This window comes from Eumetopias jubatus, unplaced genomic scaffold (genome assembly GCF_037043125.1).
Source record: "Eumetopias jubatus isolate StellerSeaLion01/CBP00866 unplaced genomic scaffold, mEumJub1_p1.0 scaffold_13, whole genome shotgun sequence".
Taxonomy (NCBI): domain Eukaryota; kingdom Metazoa; phylum Chordata; class Mammalia; order Carnivora; family Otariidae; genus Eumetopias; species Eumetopias jubatus.
Window position 1 is genome coordinate 93,423,268 of NW_028274819.1, and position 23,970 is coordinate 93,447,237.

The window sequence follows — 23,970 nt, forward strand, 5'->3', positions numbered from 1 at the left end:
GGTCATGATCCCAGGGTCCTGGGATAGAGTCCAGCATCAGGCTCCCTGCTCCGCCGGAAGCCTGCTTCTCCCTCTCCCACTCCCCCTGCTTGTGTTCCCTCTCTCCTCCTCTCCCTGTCTCTCTCTCTCTGTCAAATAATAATAATAAAAAAAACTAAAAAAATTTTTTTAAGTAATCTCCACATCCAACGTGGGGCTCGAACTCACAACCTCGAGATCAACAGTCGCATGCTCCACTGACTGAGCCAGCCAGATGCCCCAAAATATCTCTATTTTTAGATGACATGATCTTGTATATGGAAAACCATAAAGAATTCACTAAAAAATTATCAGAATAAACACGTTCAACAAGGTTTCAGGCTACAAGATCAATTACATACATCAGTAGATTTCTAGACACTGGCAATAAACAATCTGAACATGAAATTAAGAAAACAATTCCATTTGGAGTAACATCTAAAAGAATAAAGTACCAGGGATATGTTTAACCAAAAAATGTATAAAACTTATACTCTGAAAACCATAAAAATTGTTGAAAGGAATTAAAGAAGCCCTCAATAAATGGAAAGATATTCTCTGTTCCTTGATTGGAAGATTTAATATTGTTAAGATGGCAAATTGATGTACAGATCCAATGCAATCCTTATCAAATCTTTGCTGGCTTTTTTTTTGTGTGGAGGGAGGGAGCACAAACTAAGAAGCTGATGCTAAAATTCATATGGACATACAAGGGGCCCAGAGTAGCCAAAACAATCCTGAATGAGAATAAAATTGGAGGACTCACTCTTCACAATTTCAAAACTTACTATATAGCTACAGTAATGAAGACAGAGTGATTATGTCAAAGTGATAGACATAGATCAGTGGAATAGAATTGAGAGTCTAGAAATAAATTTCACATTTACAGTCAATTGATATTTGACAGGGGGTTGGGCAAGACAACTCAATTGGGAAAGAACAGTTTTTTTTTTAATTTTTTGTTGTTATGTTAATCACCATACATTACATCGTTAGTTTTTGATGTAGTGTTCCATGATTCATTGTTTGTGCATAACACCCAGTGCTCCATGCAGAACATGCCCTCCTTAACACCCATCACCAGGCTAACCCATCCTCCCACCCCCCCTCCCCTCTAGAACCCTCAGTTTGTTTCTCAGAGTCCATCATCTCTCATGGTTTGGCTACCTCTCCGATTTCCCTCCCTTTATTCTTCCCTTCCTGCTATCTTTTTCTTTCCTTTTTTTTTTTTTAACATATATTGTATTACTTGTTTCAGAGGTACAGATCTGTGATTCAACAGTCTGACACAATTCACAGTGCTCACCATAGCACATACCCTCCCCAATGTCTATCACCCAGCCACCCCATCCCTCCCACCCCCCACCACTCCAGCAACCCTCAGTTTGTTTCCTGAGATTAAGAATGGGAAAGAACAGTCTTTCCCACAAACAGTGCTGAGACAACTGGATATCCAGATGCAAAAAAAGGAGGGGGGGTTGGATCACTTCCTCACAAATATTTAATATGAGACAAACAAAGGCATTGAATAATGTAGTCATACACGAGAATGAGAGACTGAATGAGAGAAATGAAATGAGTGCTCAACTATATCAAGGGGCCACCTGAGGTCAGCAATCAGCATTTGATTGAAAGGCAAACCAGTTAGCCTGATTGGTGTATTTCTCCAACCACCAGCAGTTGCATGGTGCAAGGTGCATAGGCAGACAGTTGGATTTAAACAGGATTGTGATTTTTGCCAACGAGTGCTACAAAGACAGAAAGGAACAAGTGAATGAAAGGGGAAAGTCCTCATTTAAAGGGCTGAAATGGGAAGCTATGGACAGCCAAGGTTGAGTAAGAGCAAGAAAGTATGAAGAAGGGTCAGAGAGGAAACTGAGGGCATAGGGAGTTTTTCTTACCACTGATCACAAACACCAGGGGACACAGGAGTTTGTAGGGGTGGGTAACGGAATCAGAAAAGAGAATTTACAGAGTCCCAGGGTTATTAAATTCAAACGCATTTAAGATGCCCTTGTATTCCCTGGCTTCCCATGGGGAGTGACTTAAACAGGGAAATGGGCACGATGAGGTTAGTCCTGATAGTCCCAGGTCAGATAGAGATGGCAAGGCTGTCCCTGTTGTGTTGCGTCAGGGCTTGGGGTGGGAGAGCTTCCTTTGCCGCTATCTTTTATTAAGGGCACTTCATCATTATCCTATCTATGCTTCAGACTTTCCTGAGAGGTAGGCACATGTCCCCATTTGGGAAAAAATTGACACAGTCACCTTCAGTGTTACAGTGTCCCATAGGTGCTACAGTAGTGGGAGAGAGGGGAAACTGTTGCTTTACTTCTTCCAACATTCCTTTTTAAAATAACTGGGTCTTTAAAAGCAGAATCAGACCTGTAAACACAAAGAACAGACTGATCTTTTGTCTCCTCCCCCCTTTGTCAGAGAGAAGGAGACATGGAAGGATGGGCAAAATAAGGGAAGGGGAGTGGGAGATACAGGCTTCCAGGTATGGAATGAGTAAGTCATGGGGAAAAAAAGCACAGCATACGGAATATAATCAATCGTATTGTAACAATACTGTATGGCAACAGATGGTAGCTATACTTGTGGTGAGCAGAGCATAATGTTTAAGCTTGTGGAATCACTCCATTGTACATCTGAAACCAATGTGACATTGTGTGTCAACCACACTCAAATAAAAAAATTAATTAAAAATAATAAAGATAAAATAACTGAATTTTTTTTGTTTTCTCAAATATCACGAAACCATCATTTCTTTGTGAGAAAACAAAGATCAACGACAAAATGAAAACCAGAATTAGATATAACCAGTATTAAAACCTGTCGCGTATTATTTCCACCCTTTTAAAAATTAATAAATTGCAATGGAAGCCTATTTTTCAATAAATTATTAAGAAACATTTTTCTTAGATATAGGGATATATTCCAAGAGATATCATTTTCAAGGACTGTAAGACTGATTATTATAAAGATGTCCGTTTTCCTCATAGTGGCCCATAGATTCAGTGCAATACCAATCAAAATACCCACAGCTTTTTCTGTAGAACTTGACAAGTGAATTCTAAAATATATATGGAAATATTAAGGATCAAGAATAGCAAGTCACTCTGGAAAAAGGAGGAGGAGGAAGGACTTTCTCTACTTGACATGAGACTTATTATAAAGCCAGTGTGACTCATTATTGTGCTGCAAGGAACACAGAAAAATAGACAAATAGACCAATGTAACTAAAGAGCCCAGAAACAGACCCAAGCACATATGGACGCTGGCTTTATGTCAAAGATAGCCTTGCAAGAGAAGGAGGGAAAGGATGGTCTTTTCAGAAAATGGAGTTGGAATGATTGGGTATCCACATGGAAAGAAGGAAGACAAGAAGGGAAGGAGAGAGGGGGGAAGGCATATACTCTTGCACATATGGGCTGGGAGACATGTACAAGAATGTTTGTAGCAGCATTATTCATAATATCCTAAATTAGAGACAGCCCAAAAATTCAACAGTAGGATGGATAAATAAAATGTGACATAGTCATGAGAGTATTTTACAGCAACAAAAATGAATAAACTGTAGCCTCATATGGAATGGATGAATCTTAATTAAAAACATAATATTGAATGAAAGAAGGAGATACAGAATACATGTGATTTCACTTACCAAAAAAAATCAAAACCAGGGAAAACTTTCAGCAATGCATGATACAGTGATAAAACTATAAAGAAAGACAAGTCAGTATAGTGGTTATCTTTATAAGAGAGATAGGGGTTAACACTGGGCAAGGATTATGGGGCAGAGCTTCTAAAGTTTTTCTATTTCTCTGACCTGGAGGGTGGCTATGTAGTATTTGCTGTCTAATAAGCCATATAATAGCTGTACATGTATGTTTCACGTACTCCTCTATATTCATGTTATATTTCACAAGAAAAAAGTTGTAAAAAACCAAATTCACCTTGGCTACTGTGTAAGCAGGAAAGTATGCAAGTAGGAAGTCCAGTTGTCCAGTAAAGACACAATGAAGTCTTGGACTAGAGTCGAGAAGTAGTCGGATTTAGGAAATATTTCAGAGGTGGAGGTAACAGGACTTGATGTGGAACGTGAAGGGAAAAAAAAAAAGCTGAAGCAACAAACACACCAACAGTCATAAAACACAGCAAGAGAGTGTACAACAGAATTAACGAAGCTTTGGAAACAGAACACATTAAAGTGAAGCAGTAAATTGTAGGAGTGGGTCTTAGACCCACTGGAGATCCAGCTGGTTAGGAGACGCTTCATAGAAAAGTTAGGAATACAAGCCCTGAACACAGAAGGATATGCACAGTCTCTTCAACAAATGGTGCTGGGAAAATTGGGCAGCCACATGCAAAAGAAGGAAACTGGACCACTTTTTTTCACAGTACACAAAAATAAACTCAAAATGGACGAAGAACCTAAATGTGAAACCTGAAATCATAAAACTCCTAGTACAGAACACAGGCAGTAATCTCTTTGACATCAACCATAACAACATTTTTCTAGACACATCTCTTAAGGCAAGGGAAACAAAAGCAAAAATAAGCTACTGGGACTACATCAAAATAAAAAGCTTTTGCACAGTGAAGGAAACCATTAACAAAATAAAAAGGCAACCTAACCAGTGGGAGAAGATATTTGCAAATGATATGTCTGATAAAGAGTTAATATCCAGACTATATAAAGAACTTATACAACTCAACACTAAAAAAATCCAAAAAACAAATTACCCCATTAAAAATGGGCAGAGGAGGGGCGCCTGGGTGGCTCAGTCAGTTGAGCCTCTGACTTCTGATTTCAGCTCAGGTCATGATCTCAGGGTCATGACCTCAGGGTCGTGAGATGGAGCCCTCCTACGGGCTCTGTGTTCAGCAGGGAGTCTGCTTGGGATTCTCTCTCTCCCTCTCCTTCTGCCCCTGCCCCTGCTCCTGCACTCACTCACTCTCCCAAATTAAATAGACTTTTTAAATTGGGCAGAGAACCTCAACAGACATTTTTCCAAAGAAGACATACAGATGGCCAACAGACACATGAGAAGGATGCTTAACATCACCCATCAACAGGAAAATGGAAATCAAACCCACAATGAGATATCACCTTACACTTGTCTGAATGGCTAGAATAAGAAAAACAAGAAATAAATGTTGGTGAGGATGTGGAGAAAAAGGAACCCTCATACACTAATGGTGGAACATAAATTGGGACAACCACCACTGTGAAAAACAGTACGGAGTTTCCTCAAAAGATTAAAAATAGAAATACCATATAATCCAGTAATTCTACAATAGGATATTTACCCAAAGAAAAATGAAAACACTAATTTGAAAAGATATATACACCGTTAACGTTTATTGAAACATTATTTACAATAGCCAAGATATGGAAGCAACCTGAGTGTCCATCGACAGATGAATGGATAAAGAAGAGGTGGTATATATACACAATGGATATTACTCAGCCAAAAAAAAAAAAAAAAAAGAAAGATGAGATCTTGCCCTTTGTGACAACATGGATGGACCTAGACAGTATTATGCTAAGTGAAATTAAGTCAGACAGAGAAAGACAAATGGCATATGATTTCATGTATATGAAGAATCCAGAAAAAAAGCAAATAAACAAACAAAAAGCAGAAACAGACTTGTAAATACAGAAAATGAAGTGATGGTTGCCAGAGGGGAGGGAGGTAGGGAAATGGGCAAAACAGGTGAAGGGGAGTGGAAGATACAGGCTTCCAGTTATGGGATGAATAAGTCATGGGAATAAAAGATACCGCATGGGGAAGATAATCAATGAAAAAAAAGAAAGAAAAGCTGAGAAACAAATCCTGGGCACAGATTGTGGAAGAAGTGGAAAAGGGGAGGGATACAATTAAAGGGAGGAGCTGACAGTTTATAGGTCGATTACCGTGTATTGTTCTGTATTCGTTTGTACGTTATTTTGAGATGTTGCATACATTATCTCTCAAATAGGTTTTTATCTACTTATGCTATCAATTGAATCCACAATAAAAGGTACAGTACATTGCTTCAAACACATTCCATACATTCTGATTGAACTATGAAGCCTGGAACGAGCCCATCACACAACGCCTGGAATCCAGGATCAGCCATGGTAAGCCAACATGACAAGCACATGATCCAGGTTGCCTATACAGCAATGCCTCCACACTGTGTAGTACATATTAATAGCTTTTATGTTATCGAATTAATTTTAACCTCAGGATGTTACTGGCAATTTTATTTTTGATACTTTTTCTCATTGGATAGACTGATGAGTGTGGGAATAAAGGGGGGGGATAGAGAAATAATGTCTAGAAACAGAAGTTTGTGGGAAGGGAGACTTCCCAGTCAACCCACTTTATCTAGGAAGGCTTCCTGCATGAGTCAGAGTTGATTTGAGAATCATCCAGAATTAACAATAGAAGGAGGGAGGATCTTTTTCAGGCTTGTGGGAAAATGAGAGCAGGATAAGCAGTGATTTTAAAACTCTTCGGAGTCTCTGATCTAGGCATGATTCTCCTTTTCATACACATTAAATACTTTATGACATTAAAAAACTTACTGTTGGGCTGAATGAGAGTGAATTTTGCTTTGACAGGTGTTTGAGATGCCACCAGAGCCCTGAAAAGAATTGACAATGAAGACACTGAAAACTAGTGTTGGAGAGAAAGCGACAAAGGGAAGATTCTCTATTAACTGAAGTACAGTAGTCCTCCTTATCCACAGGGGATTGTCCCAAGACCCCCTGTGGATGCCTGAAAGTGCACACAGTCCCCAACTCTACATGTACTATGCTCTTTCCTATGCATACATAACTATGATAAAGTTTAATTTATAAATTAGGCATGGTTAGAGATTAGTGACAGTAATGGACCAATTATAACAATGTGTTGTAATAAAAGTTATGCGAATCTGGTTCCTCTCTCTGATTGTACTGTCCTCACCCTTCTTGCGATGATGTGAGATGATAAATTGCCTACATGATGAAATGATGAGAGGTGAATGACAGAGGCATGGTGAGGCAGCCTTAGGCTACTATTGACCTTCTGACCATAGATCAGGAGGATGATTTGCTTTCCCGACTGCCTTTGGCATTGGTAATTGAAACGCTGAAAGTGAAACCACACAGAAGAGGGGACTACTGCTAGCCAAAGTGAGGTAATAGCTCATACACTGTTTACTATGAACCAGGCACCATTCTAAGGCTTTACCTGTATTAACTCATCTACTCACAACAGTGCTGTGAGGTCATCCTCACTTTATAAAGAAAGAAACCAAGGTACTAAGAGATTGCTTAAGTAAATTGGCTGAGGTTGCAGGACTGGAATTTGAAGCCAGGAATTGACTCCAGAATCCATACTCTTTTTTTTTTTTTTTAAGATTTTATTTATTTATTTGAGAGAGAGAGAGAGAGCATGAGAGGCAGGGAGGGGCAGAGGGAGAAGGAGAAGCAGACTCCCCGCTGAGCAGGGAGCCAGATGTGGGGCGCCATCCCAGGACTCCATCCAGGACTCTGGGGCCATGACCTGAGTGGGAGGCAGCCACTTAACCGGCTGAGCCATTCGGGCACCCCTAGAATCCATACTCTTAACCATGGTGCTTGACTATATCTGTCTTAGAAAAAGAGGAAAGGTAGCATAAATACTGGAACGTCTTTATGATACCTCATACTGGTAATTTAAAACTATGGTGGCATTGTAATGTGAAATACACAGTTATCTCCTCTACTTCATCCCTATTGCTTATTACCTTTGGCTTCCTAACCATATCACTCTCTCTCGAGTGATTCGGAGTTTAAATGTAGGTAACCTCAGCTCTATTTAAAACAAACAAACAAACAACTTAATGTATATTTGAAAAAAATATCGGATGGCTTATTCATATTTGAAAAAAGATCCGCTGAGGCTTTTTAAGGATCCAAGATAAACAATTCGATTTTTGGCTTTGAAGAGTATTGAAAATACCTTTCAGCTATGTACTGGATTTGCAGCACTTTGAGGAGTATTCAGGAACGGTTAATACACTAATTACTAGAGGTCACAAGAGTTGCCATAATTGACAGTCTTCTTTTCAATCTCCTTACACTCCAGAGTGTGAAATACAGTAGGAAAGTAAGAAAATGATGCAACTTCCAAATTAGGAGGATGGGGAATGAATGGTACTGGAAAGTAACTTTCCTGCCGGGCTCCAGGGTTCCTAACATATTTAAGCTACAAACTACAAACGCGATAAAGACATCTAATTTTTCTACACATCGTCACAGCTACCCGGGCTAACTGGAAAATAGATCTTAACTGAGTCAGAGTTGCTGTTCTTCAAATAATACGCATGGGTTTCTTGAAAAGCCACCGAGTACCAACTCTAACGCGGTCCAAAAACTGCTTTTTTAAAGCCTCCCCCAGAAATGCATCCCTTCAGCCTTGGTGCTTCCTGGATATACTCTCCGCAGGTTTCCCCAGTCTCCGCCCTGGACGTCAGCCTCTGCACCCCGAGGCCAGCTTGGAGGGAGGAGAGGCAGAGCGGAGGGAGAGAGGAGAGCCAGCGAGCGAAATGGTCAAGTCCTCCTTAACTCCGGGCCCCCTCGCGGGCCTCACCCCTCCTCCCGGGGGCTGAGATTGGAGAGGAAGTGGGAAGGCTCCAATCTGTTCCTCACACCAGCGCCCTCATGCCCCCACCCTTCTCTTCAGCTCGGGGCTTCGGCGCGCCTCACTCCCGCCCCTCGCCCCGGGAGAGGAGCGGGCGGCGCGGTAGGGCTCGCGGAGAGAGGCCGGGGGGAGCGGACAGCCTCCGCTCGGCAGCAGGAGCCCGCAGCCGCCCGCCCACAGCCGAGCCAGGCCCGAGGGCAGCCCCGGAGACCGCGGCGGCCGGATGCGCGGGCGCGTCACTTCCGGGCGGTGTAGCGGCGGCCGCTTGGAAGATGGCTGCGCCCTGTGGCTCGGAGCTGCCCGCCAACTCGCCGCTAAAAATCCCGAAGATGGAGGTGCTCTCCCCGGCTTCTCCTGGTGGCCTGAGCGACGGAAATCCATCGCTGTCCGACCCTTCCACGCCGCGGGGTGCCTCTCCGCTCGGGCCGGGCAGTGCGGCGGGCTCGGGGGCAGCGGCGTCCGGGGGTCTCGGGCTGGGGCTGGGGGGCCGCAGCGCCGCCTCGTCCTCGGTCTCCTTCTCCCCTGGTGGCGGCGGTGGCGGGGCTGCGGCAGCCGCCGCCGCCGCCTGCCGGGGCATGTCGTGGACGCCGGCCGAGACGAACGCGCTCATCGCAGTGTGGGGCAACGAGCGGCTGGTGGAAGCGCGGTACCAGCAGCTGGAGGGAGCCGGCACGGTGTTCGGCAGCAAGGCCCCTGGGCCAGCCATGTACGAGCGCGTGTCCCGGGCCCTGGCCGAGCTGGGCTACGAGCGGACCCCGTCCCAGTGCCGGGAGCGCATCAAGGTAACCGGCCGCCCGGCCTGGGGCAGCGAACCAGAGGCAGAGAGAAGGCGGGGAAGCGGGCCTCGGGGGCGGGGGCCGGTCTGAGCGCAGGGCTCCCCTCCGGGGCCCGGTGGGTGATTCGCATCTCCTCCGCCTTTTTCTTCTCTCCCTGGGAAGGGGGCTTTTTTCCAGATGGCCGCCAGCCCGTAGGTTTCCTGAGTTTGAAGTTGGGCGTGCCTGCCGCCGCCGCCCCTCTTTCTTGCCAATTGAGGATGTTCCTGCGCTCTGAAGTTGGTAGTTTCTCATTGTGCGCTGTGCGGCATTCCCCGTGTCCGCTGGCGCCTCTCGCCCCCACCGCCGGGGCCCCTCGCTTTGTTCCAGGCTGAGGGGCTCCCAGGCAGAGGCTTACCAGCCGGGGCGGGTTTGAGGAAGGGTAGAAGAGGGGGGCCGGTGAGCCCCCAGTTTAGGAATTTTCAAATGAGTGGCAGTGCAGAGCCATGCAAAAAGCGCCTTTGGACGACTGGCCTTTGTGTCAGTCGCCTTGCTTCTAACTTGAGCTTCGAAGGACGAGTAAGACTTGAGATGGCTTTGGAGAATTGGAAAAGCTTGATTGCAGTCAGCTAGTGTATTGTTATCGTGGAGTTAGGGGCGCAATTAAAGTTAGCCTGGCTGAGAGTTGGTGTGGAATTTGTGGAGTGTCGATGCCTCTAGAGTTAGATTGGCTTGAGGCCCTGCTATGTTTCTGACTAAGCTCCTTCATGAAAGCCAGTTTTTCCCTGCTTAATTAGCTATTGTGCCGGATGTGGTGACAAGTAAAGCTCTCAGTGTGCATCTGGCTATCGTTGTGTATCTGAATGTTTAACTACAGAGGCTTAATTTGGGCTAGAAATTTTTATCACCAGCCAGGTTATCTTTTTGCTGTTTCTATTGACTTTTAATCTAGGCTTTCAGGTTTGTATTATTGGCAGCTAGAGAGTTGTAAACTAGTTCCCTCATCATAGTGTCTGCTAAAAGATTCTGTTAGGATTCTTTCTCCCAGTTTTCAATGAACTACTTCTTGGTAAAAGTCATAGTTATGTGTGTACTTCTTTTCTGATAGGGTTGACACTTTTTCCAGAGCTCTTTGGGGGTAAAAACCCATGAAAACAATCGCAATCACACTAAAGTCAGAGATTGCTCCAAAGTTGGGGAGATCTTGGCTCATGTAGTGTTCATCCTGGGGCAATGCTGGTTAGAAAATTTGGGTCAGAAACTGAGATGTTTCAAACTTATTAACTATCGTTCAAGGAATTTGGCACCCATTTCTCAATTACAAAATTGAATTGGTGTACTTGATAACATGTACCTTTAGGTCTTCTTATGCCCCCTCTTCCCCCGCCCCCCCCCAGCCTAACAAGGGGTCATTAAAATAATAGTTTATAGACAGGACTAAAGTAGTACCTAATAGTAGCCACTGTTTCCTGAATCTCATTCATTTTTCTGTTAAAGAATAGAGGTACAAATTCAATTTCAAGGTCATCAAGTTTAAATTTCTGAGAGAGTTTTTGCGCTGTGCTGGTTAGCATCCACCCATCAACTTTTCTTGACTTAGAAGTGTACTTAGGCATTTGCAACTGTTCTAGCTTGATTGATTTTTGTCCGTAGAAATTTCCCAATCAAACGGAAAAAGTGTTGTGCTATCAAAACCTCACTGACTAAAACCTCTCCATAAAACTGTTTCTCAATAACCAGGAAATATCTAGTTTGGGTTACATCTTTGTCTGGTTATGAGAAGCATAACCTAAAGCAAGGAAAGGAGATTGAGCTTCTCTGAAGAATTTTTAAAAGAGGATCAGTTTACCTGTTTTCAAACAGATAAGACCAAATTAACCTCAAGCTCTTAGAATATTTTGAAAATATGTTGATGATAATGGATTCTCTAATCAACAGTTGTAGTTGACAAGGAGGACAGATAACTGTGTGTGTGTTTTTTCTCTACTTGTTAAGTGATTTCAACCAAGGAACCAGATTTCTTCATTAAGAATGTTGGCCTTTCCTGCCAGAATTACAGGCTCCATTAAGGCAAGTTCTGGTTTCTCTTATTCACTACCGTATCTCCAGTGCCTAGCACATTATAGACACTGGATACATATTTATTAAACTTACCAAGTAAAGTCTAGAAGGAGAATTTTGGGACGTATAGAAATCTAGATCAGTGTTACCTAAACTTTAATCCAAAGACATAGACTTTGAAACCCCGTTTGAAAAATTTTGCATTGAAAACTAAGCTCTGTCCCTCCAGAAGACTTACTATGAATGTAATCTTAAGCATAGAAGCAAATATTGTCACTGAAATCATAACCTTACACAGTTATGAGGTGGATGTCCAAGTAATCCAGAATATATTTATGAAAATAAAAACACAACCTTAAAAATATCGTCAGAGAATCTCAAATCCCTGAAAACAAATCTTTAGATCCCACTTTCAGAAATGCGTGTTTAGAATGAATAATTCAGAAATCTCTTCTTTTACTTTATTGTCTTGATGAGAACTGCAAAAAGAAATTCAACAATCTTTTTTGCTTTAGATTTTATAAAATAGAAAAGAAGTAGGGCAGGAAGATATGGACCATGGGGAACTTCTTAGACTCATGTGCTCACTTAAATGTGAACTCATGTCAGAGGCTCACAGGGAAGGAACATCATGTGTGTCAATTAAATTTCTGACTGAATGTATTTGGAATATTTATTAAAACTCAATTATGAAAACTCCGTAAATAATGTCTTCTAAGTTTGAAAGGAGGGAAGAGATATACAGTAACTTCGGTTTTTCCATGAAACTTTCCTAGTTTCAGCATGTTGATGTAGCAGCCTTCCATCTCATCCTAAGAAGGCATCAGAAAGCTGAGTGCTAGCCCAGCCTCTTCCCTGGCCATCTTCCTGAATAAACGGAAAGCACATCGCCTCCCTTTTCTGGACTGTGTTTTAGATTTCTTGTCTATTAAAATTGTAAATTTTGAAATTAATAACTCTTGGATTTTGCTACCAGAGTACTATTTTTGAATACTATCCAACTGAATATGTATATTTCTAAGTGCACAGGATTTTAGCTTAAAGTCACATAGAAACATCTGTTTATTGCTGTAAAGGTTTTCATTTTGAAGTCTGACATGTCCTGTTAGTGGTATTCGTTCAGTCATTTGGATGAAATGGATGTGTTTGAGACTGCCTTACTCCACAGATTGTTTGGTTCTGAAGTTTTGTTGTTGTTGTTGTTTTGTTTGTTTGTTTGCCAGAAGAAAATTTGTCCGCTAACAATTCCAGCCTAATTTTGGAGTCAGATAAACACATAATAAGGTGGTTTTCTGTCTGGTCATTGCATGATTTTTCTCTTCTTCTATAGTCCTTTTCTCCCCATCTCCATCCACCAAGTACTTGAGTGCTTACTGTGTGCAGGGCTGTATGCTAGATGTTAGGATAAATAAAAGAATTGTAATATACAGTCCAAGAGCTTACAGAGCAGTTGAAGTCTGTATACACACATCAAAGAGTTAAAAAGCTCTACAACACAAGGGATGGTATGTGATGCAGTATTTGATTAAGTGTCATATGACTAAAGCAGACAATAAATGTGATGACTTCAAAGGAGGGAAAGATCTCATCACAGTCCACACTGTAGTAGTTGAAAGATCTATCTAGACTTGGCATTCATGAAAGCATTCACTTCGGAGCCAGATGCTGTATTCACACTTCAGTCAGTTAATCTGATGCGCTGCAAAACTAATTCTCAAGTCCCATATTTTTGGGTGTTCTCCAAAAATTTGCCTCTTGAGAGTTGGCTTTATGTTTTTGAAACAGATGTGTACTTCTAGCTCTGCCTCGAGATGAAAAGCAAGGTGATTGTATGACCTAAAAAGCTTGTCTTTGCTGGATCAGTACGGGTTGCTCATCAGACAAATTTAAAACTGGTTGGGAGTCTTCTGCCTGGCAAACAAAATGATCAGTTTTTTAGGGAGATTTCTTAGATTTATTCATCGATCACTGTCATAGTCTTTAGGACAAATTTCGTACTTTAACAGACAAATGACATGTAGTACATTTGGTCTTTCATTTTAGCTCCCAAGCCTTGTCGTTATTTGTTTGCAAAAACCATTAGGGTAAAGATGACATGGAGCCAGAAGATATCTTTGTCCCTGTATAAGCATTTTAATAGACTTCACCAATTTCTGAGGACTTTCCTCTGGGGTTTGCAGCCAAGACGGTCCCTCTGTACTGTCATTGAAAGATTTCCAAGAAATACGGTATACCACTCATAGTTTGTAAGAAGGATTTAGTCAGATTTGTTTGCTTCCATTTTTGACATATTTCTCTTGGGAACATGCCACTGTCACCCAGAAGCTTGTGTGTTCCAGAATGCTTGTCTGCTTGTGAATCTGATACAGGCTTGATGTGTATCTTAAGAGAATAGACCATCTTGGACTACTGACCATACACTTTTAGTCTCTCAGTTTAGGAGGTAAAGGTCTAACACGCACATGTTAAAACTTTGGATGAACAGGCTTCCAAGTTTATTTCTTGGCATTTTGGGAAATCTAGTGAAGAGTGGAGTGAAATTATTATGGATCCTTCATTAAGAGGATATGTTAAAGGAAAAAGGAATTTAGAAAGCACATAGTACAAACAGTGCTGTTTAGTAAAACTTTCTGTGATGATGGAAATGTTCTGTATCTAGCGCAGTTCCGTGTGATAGCCGCCGGTCACTTGTGGCTGTTGAGACGTTGGAATGTGGTTAGTGTGCCTGAGGAACTGAATTTCAAATTATGTTTTGTTTTAATTAATTTAATTTTGTAAAAATATTTTATTTACTTTAGAGATAGAGTGAGCGGGGGAGGAACAGAGGGAGGGGGACAAGCAGGCTCCACGCTGAGCACGGAGCTCGACATGGGGCTCGATCTCACACGCTGAGATCGTGACCTGAGCCGGAGTCGAGAGTCGGATGCCTAACTGCCTGAGCCACCCAGGCGCCCCTTTAATTTTTTTAATTTTAAACTATAAATGCCACATGTGGTTAGTGGCTACCATATTGAACAGTGTAGGTAAAAAGTTGTTACTTGGAGTACTAAAGAAGTCTGTTTTATGAAACGGTTCTCTTAGCTACGTACTCAGACTTTTAGGGGAAGCTCAAAGTTCCTTTCTCTTGGCGCCCGCCCCCCCCACCCCGCCCGCCGTCACTTTGCTTCTGAGGAGGAGGAACCTTGATAGAAGTGAAGAAAAATGGTCCACTGTACTAGGGAGGAAGAGCTTTTAGTGCAAGGACTGCAGTGTCACACCCTCAGTGGGCTGGGGCTAAGGGTGGTCCTGCTCTTAGCTCTCTAGGGGGTGCCGTCTGATAGAACTTTCTGTGATACGAGTGTCTTACTGTCTGCGCTGTCCGTCAGTCACCGTGCAGTAGCCACTGGCCGTAGCTGCTTATAGAATACTTGACATGTGGCTAGTGGGACTGTGAAACTGAATTTTTAATTTTATTTAATTTTAATTAATTTAAAGAGTCATGTATATCTAGCCAGTGGCTGTTGTATTGGCCAGAACAGCTTTGGAATAATGGTATTTAAACTTTTCTGTTTATGTACTCCCAAAAGAGTTTCTGTACTCTCTCGAACATTTTAAAGCTGACATTGAAATTTTTTTCATCATACATGAAAGTTTACGGGAAGTTAATAGGATATAGGAAATAGTAAATCTAGTATGAGATGAATCAGATGTGAGGATTGGCCGTAAATTTACTCAGTAATGTACTCTGAATCAGAAAAATCCACACAAAATTCATTTCTGTAGATTTTATCAAATGCATCTTGAAAATGTTGGTCATCAGACAATATTCCACTTACATTTAAAAGAAACAATATCACTAGCCTATTTTGCTTTGGTTGTTCCAAATTGAGGGGCCAAGCTTTCCACCTAAGAAATAATGGACCAGACTGGGAATGCTGCCAGGAATCCCTAAGGTTTTAAGGTGCCTTGATTAATCATTAAAGAAAGAGTAGGGATACCCCAGCGGGAGGCCACTGCGTTAGAACTCTGAGCCTCTTTCTGCTATCTTTCTTGGCAGATATAGTGGGGCTGGGCCCTTGGATTCCACTGCCCTTAGGAAAACGGGAGAAACGTGTGGAGCTTAACTCTTGGCTAAAGTGCAAGAATCTGTGGGAAGATTTGGAGATCTTGCCCATTCCGTTTCATCAGACTCAACTCACAGATTGATCACAGGGTTTCTCCAAATACTAAAGTATGAAATAGGCACTTGATTTTTTTTTATTATTCACCCACAAATATTTGAGTACCTTGCATGGTAGACCTTAGACATGCAGCAGGGTACCATCTACCATCAAGTGTCCACCTTCCATTGAAGGAGTCAGACTACTAAAGCACCAGTTACGGTATTGTGAGTAAGGTCTGTGTAGCATGTCGACATTAAGTTCATGGTGCTTCGGGCACACACAGGAAAGGCATGTCATCGTAGACTTTCAGGAGGTGGGTCTTGAAGGTGAAGTGGGACCAAACTGAGCAGAGGAAAGTAGAGAGAGATGAGCGGTTGGGGTAAAGGCCAGAAACCGCAGAGCCTAGAACAGTGCAGACCGCAAATACAGCAAAATATATTTTGTTCAAGAATCCTAAACTGGAAACATCTAAATGCTGTAGTTGTTCCAGAAAATTTATAAGTGATAAGTTGCTTACAAAGTCATGCATTTCAATTGAAGAACAATTTGTTATAGTGCATGGCATTTGGTGAAGGTAGGACTTAGAATCTACAAATGACTAGTTGGTGGTGTCCTTAAGAACCAAGAAAAAGGTGGAGCAGGTAGTTTTGGAATAACAGTAGAGTGCGCATGCCAATTCTAGACAATTTTATGTGTTTGTTTGTTTTTTAATTTATTTGACAGAGACAGCGAGAGAGGGAACACAAACAGGGAGAATGGGAGAGGGAGAAGCAGGCTTCCCGTTGAGCAGGGAGCCCGATGCAGGGCTTGATCCCAGGACCCTGGGATTATGACCTGAGCCGAAGGCAGATGCATAACGACTGAGCCACTCAGGCGCCCCTATGTTTTGATAAATAACCTTTTTATAGTGTTGGATTGTAGTTGTGCAAATATCTATTATATATCTCATTCTTATATACTGGAAAGAAAAACCAAAGCAGTGCATCTTTTGAACATAGAATAGGAAGACATATATTTTACCCTGTGGCCTAATATTCTGATGATATATATGTGTGACTGAAACACTTTTCACAAAATTATGATTATAGCTGAGACTTACATAACATTTGTCACGTGCCACGCACTGTTGGAAGTGTTTCACAAATATTCATTTGCTTAATCCACAAAATGATATTCTCCTTAACTATGTGCAGTACACTCCAGCATGTTCTGTTAGATGTGAGCACAGGTAATCTAGTAGGCCACATGTCCTCTTGAGTGTCGTAAGTATACAGTATCTGAAAGCGCCCAACACATTGCCTATCTGGTAGGCTCTCTTTCTCCAGTCCCCTCCCTACATCCTCCTCCTCTGCCAACTCTGCCCCAGGACTTTGCAGCACTGCCTCCCCTTTTCACCCCAGTCCCTCTGGTGCCTCTCATCTTTCCCTCCCCCAGCCACAGCCTCAAGCTCCCTCACCTAAAACTGGTGCAAAGAAAACCTGGGCGGATGGGGGTGCCCGCTCCCACTGGTACTGGGCAGCTGGCTTACTCCTTGGGGACTGGCAGGTCAGGGTCACGTTGGTCCCCACACGGGGCACACCCAGGAGACGGCAGGTTGGAGAAGCTGGAGGAACTGGAGCAGGGAGACAGGTTAAAAACTCAACCCCAAGGGACCAACAGATCCCTCCCACCCACCCCCAAACACACCCCCCCCCTTCTGTCACTCTGTCTGCCCTCCTCCAACCCTTACAGTCAGCCATTTGGGAGAGAGAGCTGCCTGGCCTCCACTGGGGCTGGGGAAGGTGTTGCCAAGTGTGCGCTTCTCACTTACCCAGCACCCTGAGCTCTAGAGTTTTGCTGCTGTGGCTCCTTTTGATGCCTTGGTGGTCTTGCACATTCACAGAGCAGCGGTAGGACCCAGAGTCTTTTTCCTGGAGGCCCTGCAGCCGCAGGGACACATTCTGGGAGGGCATGGAGTAGACCAGGGAGACCCCCGGTTTGCCAATACCTGGTGTGGGACACAATGCCTCCCCGTTATTACATGTGTGCCCTGTGCCCACAGGCTCGGCTAATCCCCCCCCACCACCACACACAAGACTGACAGTCTTCAAGCCTTCCTCCCCTGTACTCACCCCTCTAACCTGTCCCAGCTCCCTGTTCACCCCCTGTCTCCCTAGGCTCCCTCTCACTGCCCCTGGGTCCTCCTCCCCACAGCAGTTCTTGATCCCCTATGCTCTGTCTCTTCATCTTCCACTTGGGGCGTTTAGAAGGGTGGTCACAACCTACTAAAATTGATTTCCCAACCCAACCCACTAATGGGCCATAACTTGCAGTTAGATAAGAGAAGATTAGAAGATACTGAGGTGAGATCAAGGTATTTTCAGTCATTGTGCTCTTTTAGATTTAAGGTATCAGAACTTCAGAAACATCATAATTTGGAATAGGTCACGTCCCAGATATTCTGGTGAAATGTTTTGTACTGTGTGGTTCTAGAGAGCTGGAGCCTAGGGTTGGTGGGAAGAGAGTGGAAGGAGGTGGGAAGTGATAAGAAATGAGACTGGAGACATAAACAAGAAGTGAGATAATGTACTAAGGAGTTTTGATTTTACCCTAATCATCAAAGAGCAGTAAGCTGGGGAGTGGACATGTTAGCCTTAGGCTTTGGACTGGCTGTGATGTGGAGAATGAGTTGGGAAGAGTGAGACCGGAAGCACCGAGATCATTTAGAGGCTTTTTGCAGTAAGTTGACGAGAAGTGCAATAAAACAGTGGTTATGAAAACAGAGAAGATAGTAGATGTCAGATACACCCAGATCAGCGAGGCTGTTTGGGGAATCTGAAAATTCTAATCTCTAGGGTTTGATAGATCTTAACCTGGCACAGAACTTCTACCAGCTTGCACAGGATTCTTTGTTGTAGTCCTCAGAGATCACCACAGTGCTTCATAACCTAAGTTTTTAGAGTTGGTTCTAGAACCCAATGAGATCCAACTAAAACACCATTTTAGCACAGCCCTGTCTATGTTACCTCGAGGATATATCCTAGACTCTTTGATTCTGATCTCCCTGAGCTTCGGAAGTGATGATCCTGCCTTCTTCCCCCGCCTTCTCTTTTTTTCTAACATTACCAGAGGGCAAAAACTAAAAGTCACATCTCCAATTTCAGATGTTAATTGTCATACAGGCCCTCTCAAGTATGCTCATATTAAGTAGAATAGCGGGGTTTTTTCCCTTTTCAAAGGTTCTATCTTTGTAATATTTTTAAAAAGTTTAAAAATGGGAGGAAAAATGTCTTGAGTTTCAAAAACAAGGACCAGTACCACAAAGCTTTAGATTTTAAACAGTTGATTGTTAGGATTGCTGTGATTATTAGGTACTTCTTAATCTTATTTCTCTTGTGGGGTTCATGCAGTGGGGTCGTCTGCCTGCTATTGACCGTAGCAGAAACTTCATTCATTGTTCAGAACGAATGCTTAACGAATCTGTGCCTCGAATCTGTGCCTCGTATGCATATGTTACAAATTATCTGGAGTTTGTAATCTATGCGGAGTCTTCCCCCCTACTGTTCTAAATCACTGGAAAATGCGTATTGGAAAAAGGCATGTATTTAAATCTGTTTTAATTCTTACCTTTTGTAGCTGAGAGAGTCCTTGAGAGCCAATGGAAATGCTTTTTTTTTCTCTTGGCACTAATCAAGCAAGTGTTATCTTGTCACTTAGTGGGATGTATTGTTCTTCCTTAGTAAAATACAAACCTGTGTTTATTCTCAGACATTTTAGGAATAGCAGCCATTATTTTATTTTTATATATGTGTTCTTGGCTGTAGTCATAAATTACATATTTTGAGCTACCAAGTAATACGTCATTCAATACAAATTGATACAACAGAATGGAAGTTATTTACTTAGATATGTTTCCTAGTTGCATTTTCTCAGCCTGTGTAAGACATATCTTGTTGTAATAGCCTGAATTTTTGAAACTCACAATATTGTTTCTCTAATATCTACCTTCAGATTTCTTCATTTATTCGAATAAGTCAATTATGTTTGTAATTGATATTAATAAAACCAGAATAAAGTTCATATCTATCAAAAACTGCTTTTATTATTATTATTTTAAATTTACAGATACTTTCTCTAAATGGAAGGAGCTGGTTTATGATTTAGAAAGAAGATGTGATAGGTCAAAAAGAACCTCAACCTTATATTTGATTTCTCTCTCTTTTTTTAAATAAAGATTTTTATTTATTTATTTGACAGAGAGAGACACAGCGAGAGAGGGAACACAAGCAGGGGGAGTGGGAGAGGGAGAAGCAGGCTTTCCACACAGCAGGGGGCCGGATACGGGGCTCGATCCCAGGATCCTGGGATCATGACCTGAGCCGAAGGCAGCCGCTTAACGACTGAGCCACCCAGGCGCCCCTATTTGATTTCTCAATTGCCATATAAAATCTTAAGGAATTTTTATTCATTCATTCATTCATTCATTCATTCATTCATTTAGCAAAAAATCTACTGAGCTGCTTCTGCATGCCAGGCATCGATTTAGGTGCTGGAAATATATCAGCAAACAAAATCGAAGGAAAGCCCTGCCTTCAAAGAGCTTACATTCTGGTAGAAACCAATGTGATATTTAAGAATAATGCAATTCAAAACAATTAGCACAATAGAAAGAAGACCACTCAAATATGATATAACTAGATATCAGCCTTATTGACCTTATAATGTTTGAGCTCCTTTTTTTCTTTTTTTTAAGTAGGCTCCATGCCCAACATGGGGCTTGAACTCACTGAGATCTGGAGTCGCATGCTCTGCCGACTGAGCCAGCCAGGCACCTTGGATGTTTGAGCTCTTATCTTTCATTGTATGTTAGTCATAAAGGTTCAGTTTGCCTTTTCTTTATTAAGAACGAGTTACATGATTTTATATTAGACCTTTTTATTGTGATATGTCCAGTTGTCCCTGAGGTTTGCCCCATGAAGCAGCGAAGTACAACATTGTTCATATTCATTCAGTCATTAGGTAATGAGCACCCCTGTTCAGTCTCCTGCATAACCAGGTAATGTCCCTTCTCTCTTTTGCAAATTAGGAGACATGGTTAATAGTTGGACTTTGAGGGATTAGAGTTGTGCTTGTTTTTGAATAGTATAAAATAATATTTTGCCTTAAGTAATATAAACCACATTACAAAATTAAGAAAAATCAGTGGAAATACTTCATGGTAGCATAATTACATATCTATGAAATGTTATTTTTCAAAAAGTGGTGAATCTGATTTAAAAAAAAAGATTTATTTGAGAGAGAGAGCGGGGGAAAGGGCAGAGGGCGAGAATATCCAAGCAGACTCCTACTGAGCCCAGAGCCTGAAGCCTGAAGCAGGGCGCGATCTCACAAGCCATGAGATCAGGACCTGCGCCAAATCCAGGGGTCGGATGCTTAACCGACTAAGCCACCCAGGTGCTCCATGATTTTAATTCCAGTAAATTTTCATGCACCAAAAAAGAATGAGAGATCCACATGCTTTTTGTTCCATTGAACTCCAAGAAAATATATGGGTCATTCATACTTACTATTTGATTCATGCTGTTCTGTCTGCCTGCTTCTCGTGAGCAGGTTGCCCGATGAGTAAGGCCTATTCCTGTAGTTAGGATTCCTTTTCTCCCCTTTTCTTTATATGTCAGTGTTAGTCACCATATTCTTGCCAAAACTACAGACCTTTGAAAATAGTTAAATGATTGGCTTTTATATATAAAGAGGAAAGACTAACAAAAAGTTAAACTATGCTAGTATAGCCAGGTGTTTCTGAAAACTTGAATAATCTACAGCATGTTTATGCAACAATGTTACTTAATATGTAACAAACCTAAATCTAGGTATAACACAGATCTCACATGTTATCAAACAAAAATAACTTTAAAATACTTCTACATACCAATAAAACTAAAAATCAAAATCAAGCTGGCATTCCTTTAACATTGGATGATGCGGTTTAGCTGAAACTTACTTGCTTTCCAGACAAGATTCTGATACTGACTGCGACAGTTTGTTATTCTTACCATGCGCTTTTTGATATAACTCTGGGGCTATCTTTTCCTACCTGAACTAACCTTTATTTACAAGTGGTCTCCACGTGGTGTGACTGTCATTTTTGTTATAATGGCTAACATTTATTGAGTACAAGCTATTAGGCAGACACTGCTTTAAGTGCTGTGTTTGTATTTTTTCATTGAACACTCACAACACATCTATGATGGAGGTGCTGTTATTAGCCCCACCTAACAGATGGAGAAATTGAGGCACAGTGAGATTACTTCATCTAATGTCACAAAGCTAGCTGGTGGTGAAGTTAGACTGAGCAGTCTGTCTCCATGCTCTTGGCCACTTGTTTAATATTAACCCCTTTATGAATCATCAGCCCACATTTAAAAAATGTTGACAGTTGAAGTGTTTGGCAACAACGCGATCATAAACAATCAAATGCAATAGCAAAGACAGCAACACACAGATGGATGTTATTATGCTCATACATGTTACTTAACATAGAGGGAAGACACAAGTTTTAAAAATTCTTGCAGGTAAATTCATGGTGTCCTAAGATTATAAGCACAGTGAAAAACATTTGATTTGGAAGTCCCAAGGAAGAGTTTACAACAGGTATTGAAACATAAATAAGGCTTTTGTTGTCAAAGACACAGTCACTCAAATCTTTATATAAATGATGGTATTTATTGAACTACCAACTCCTCTTAAAGGAAGTAAGTTTGAACTGCAGAAGGAATTTACAAAGTAGAATTGCTTTTTGGCAGTAAAAGCAGGTAAGGATGTGGTTTACCAAAAGGAGGCCATGGAGTGTCCATTACCTAAGCCTGCCATCGTTCACCTAATGTGTAAATGGTTTAGGTACTCTTAGAGATGATGAGGATGAGCTGGGCAGCTTGTAATATATAACGTAAATGTGCCAAAGAAAGTGTAGACGCATATGAAGAAAGCTAAAAATAGAATTCAAAAATAAGAAATCAGAGAGTGCAGGGAGTAACCCAGGTAAAAATGGTTACTTCCACTAAATATTAAAATGAGCTCTATATAAACTTACTGGCAACTGTGGCAAAAAGGTAAATACACTGATTTTCTATACTTTTCAATGTCCACTGAAGAGAGGAATGCCAGGTCCTAGTTTTGAAACCCAAATTTACGTTAAAGAGGCTCTGATAGTGATGTTGGATAAGCTCTTACCTTTCCCTTAGTTCTCTATTCAGTTAAGTAGGGATGTATCGCATAGCTTTCATATACATGTGCTACACTACCCAGACCCCTCCTCCAGGAGTGAGACACCAGTCAGCTAGTCAGTCCACCCGTCCCAGGGCTGCCTGGAGCAATGATTGGCCGAGGCTTCCAGGTGATTTCCTGGAAGGAAGTTCTGTTTGCCCAAGGGAGCTGTCTCTCCCAAGGTTAGGCTCCCTCCCCAGGGGCAGCCTGAATCCAGTGGCTGGACTACAAGGTACAGCCTCCTTGCCCCAGTTAGGACAACTCTGAAGGTTCATCCCAGTTCCCGCACCTCACTTTGGGTTAGCTGAGGCCTCTGTTGCAACTTCTTTGTCTGCCCAACCCTGTCCTGGTCAGTCTCTCACGGGTGTTCTCAAGAGCTCTCCTCAGTAAGCCTGCTGCACTGACTTCTCAAGATTGTTTCTTGGGATCCTCTCTTTTAGCATTAAAGTAAACATTAGGAATAATAAGTATAAACTGCTTAGCCCAAATCTCGGCATACAGTAGGCACTGAGAAAAATGGTAGTTACGGTTTTTACCTTCATTGCATGGGACATTTAGCCACATATGGAAAATGTTTGATTTTTGTATACTGCATTTTTCATACGGCTATTGCTTTTAGCAATCCTCATAAAGGTAAGAGTAAAATATAAAAATGCTACCAAATGAGCTATAAAAAGGATTATGATTGCCTGAATTTCTTTCTAACAACTTCCTAAATAAGTTCAGGTTGCCCAAGGACAAATGCATAAACTTAAAACATGCTTATTTTCAGGTCTTTCATAGAAAAGGTATTTGCCAGCATATGAAGATGTGTTCTTTTCATGCATTTATGATCTGTAGTTTACACCATGGAAATGCAAAAAAAAAAGAAAAAAAAACCCACCACTTTCTGAAGTACAGTTGACCCTTGAACAACATGGGGGTTAGGGACACCAACCCCCTGTGCAGTCAAAAGTCTGGTTATAACTTTTGACTCCCCAAAAACTTAACTACTAATAACCTGTTGACCAGAAGACTTGCTGATAATATGAGCAGTCGATTGACATATTTTGTATGTTATATGTATTATGTATTGTATTCTTACAATATTCTTAC

General features: G+C 41.8%; 1 protein-coding gene and 1 long non-coding RNA gene across 3 annotated transcripts in view; one reads left to right on the plus strand and one right to left on the minus strand.

The window, feature by feature from the left end:
* The first annotated feature begins 8,687 nt into the window (after window positions 1-8,687).
* The window catches only part of MSANTD2 (Myb/SANT DNA binding domain containing 2), a 32,106-nt gene continuing 16,823 nt past the window's right edge, over window positions 8,688-23,970 (plus strand). For both annotated transcript variants that reach the window (XM_028125943.2, XM_028125944.2), the window contains exon 1: window positions 8,688-9,460. In XM_028125943.2, coding sequence (XP_027981744.1) covers window positions 8,699-9,460 — 762 coding nt within the window. In that variant the 5' untranslated portion in view covers window positions 8,688-8,698. The remainder of the gene's footprint in view (window positions 9,461-23,970) is intronic.
* On the minus strand, window positions 16,998-19,346 carry LOC114226047 (uncharacterized). Its single transcript, XR_003612663.2, has 3 exons — window positions 19,240-19,346; window positions 17,444-17,620; window positions 16,998-17,245 (listed from the first exon to the last, which is right to left on the minus strand). It is a non-coding gene; the product is annotated as an uncharacterized LOC114226047 (long non-coding RNA).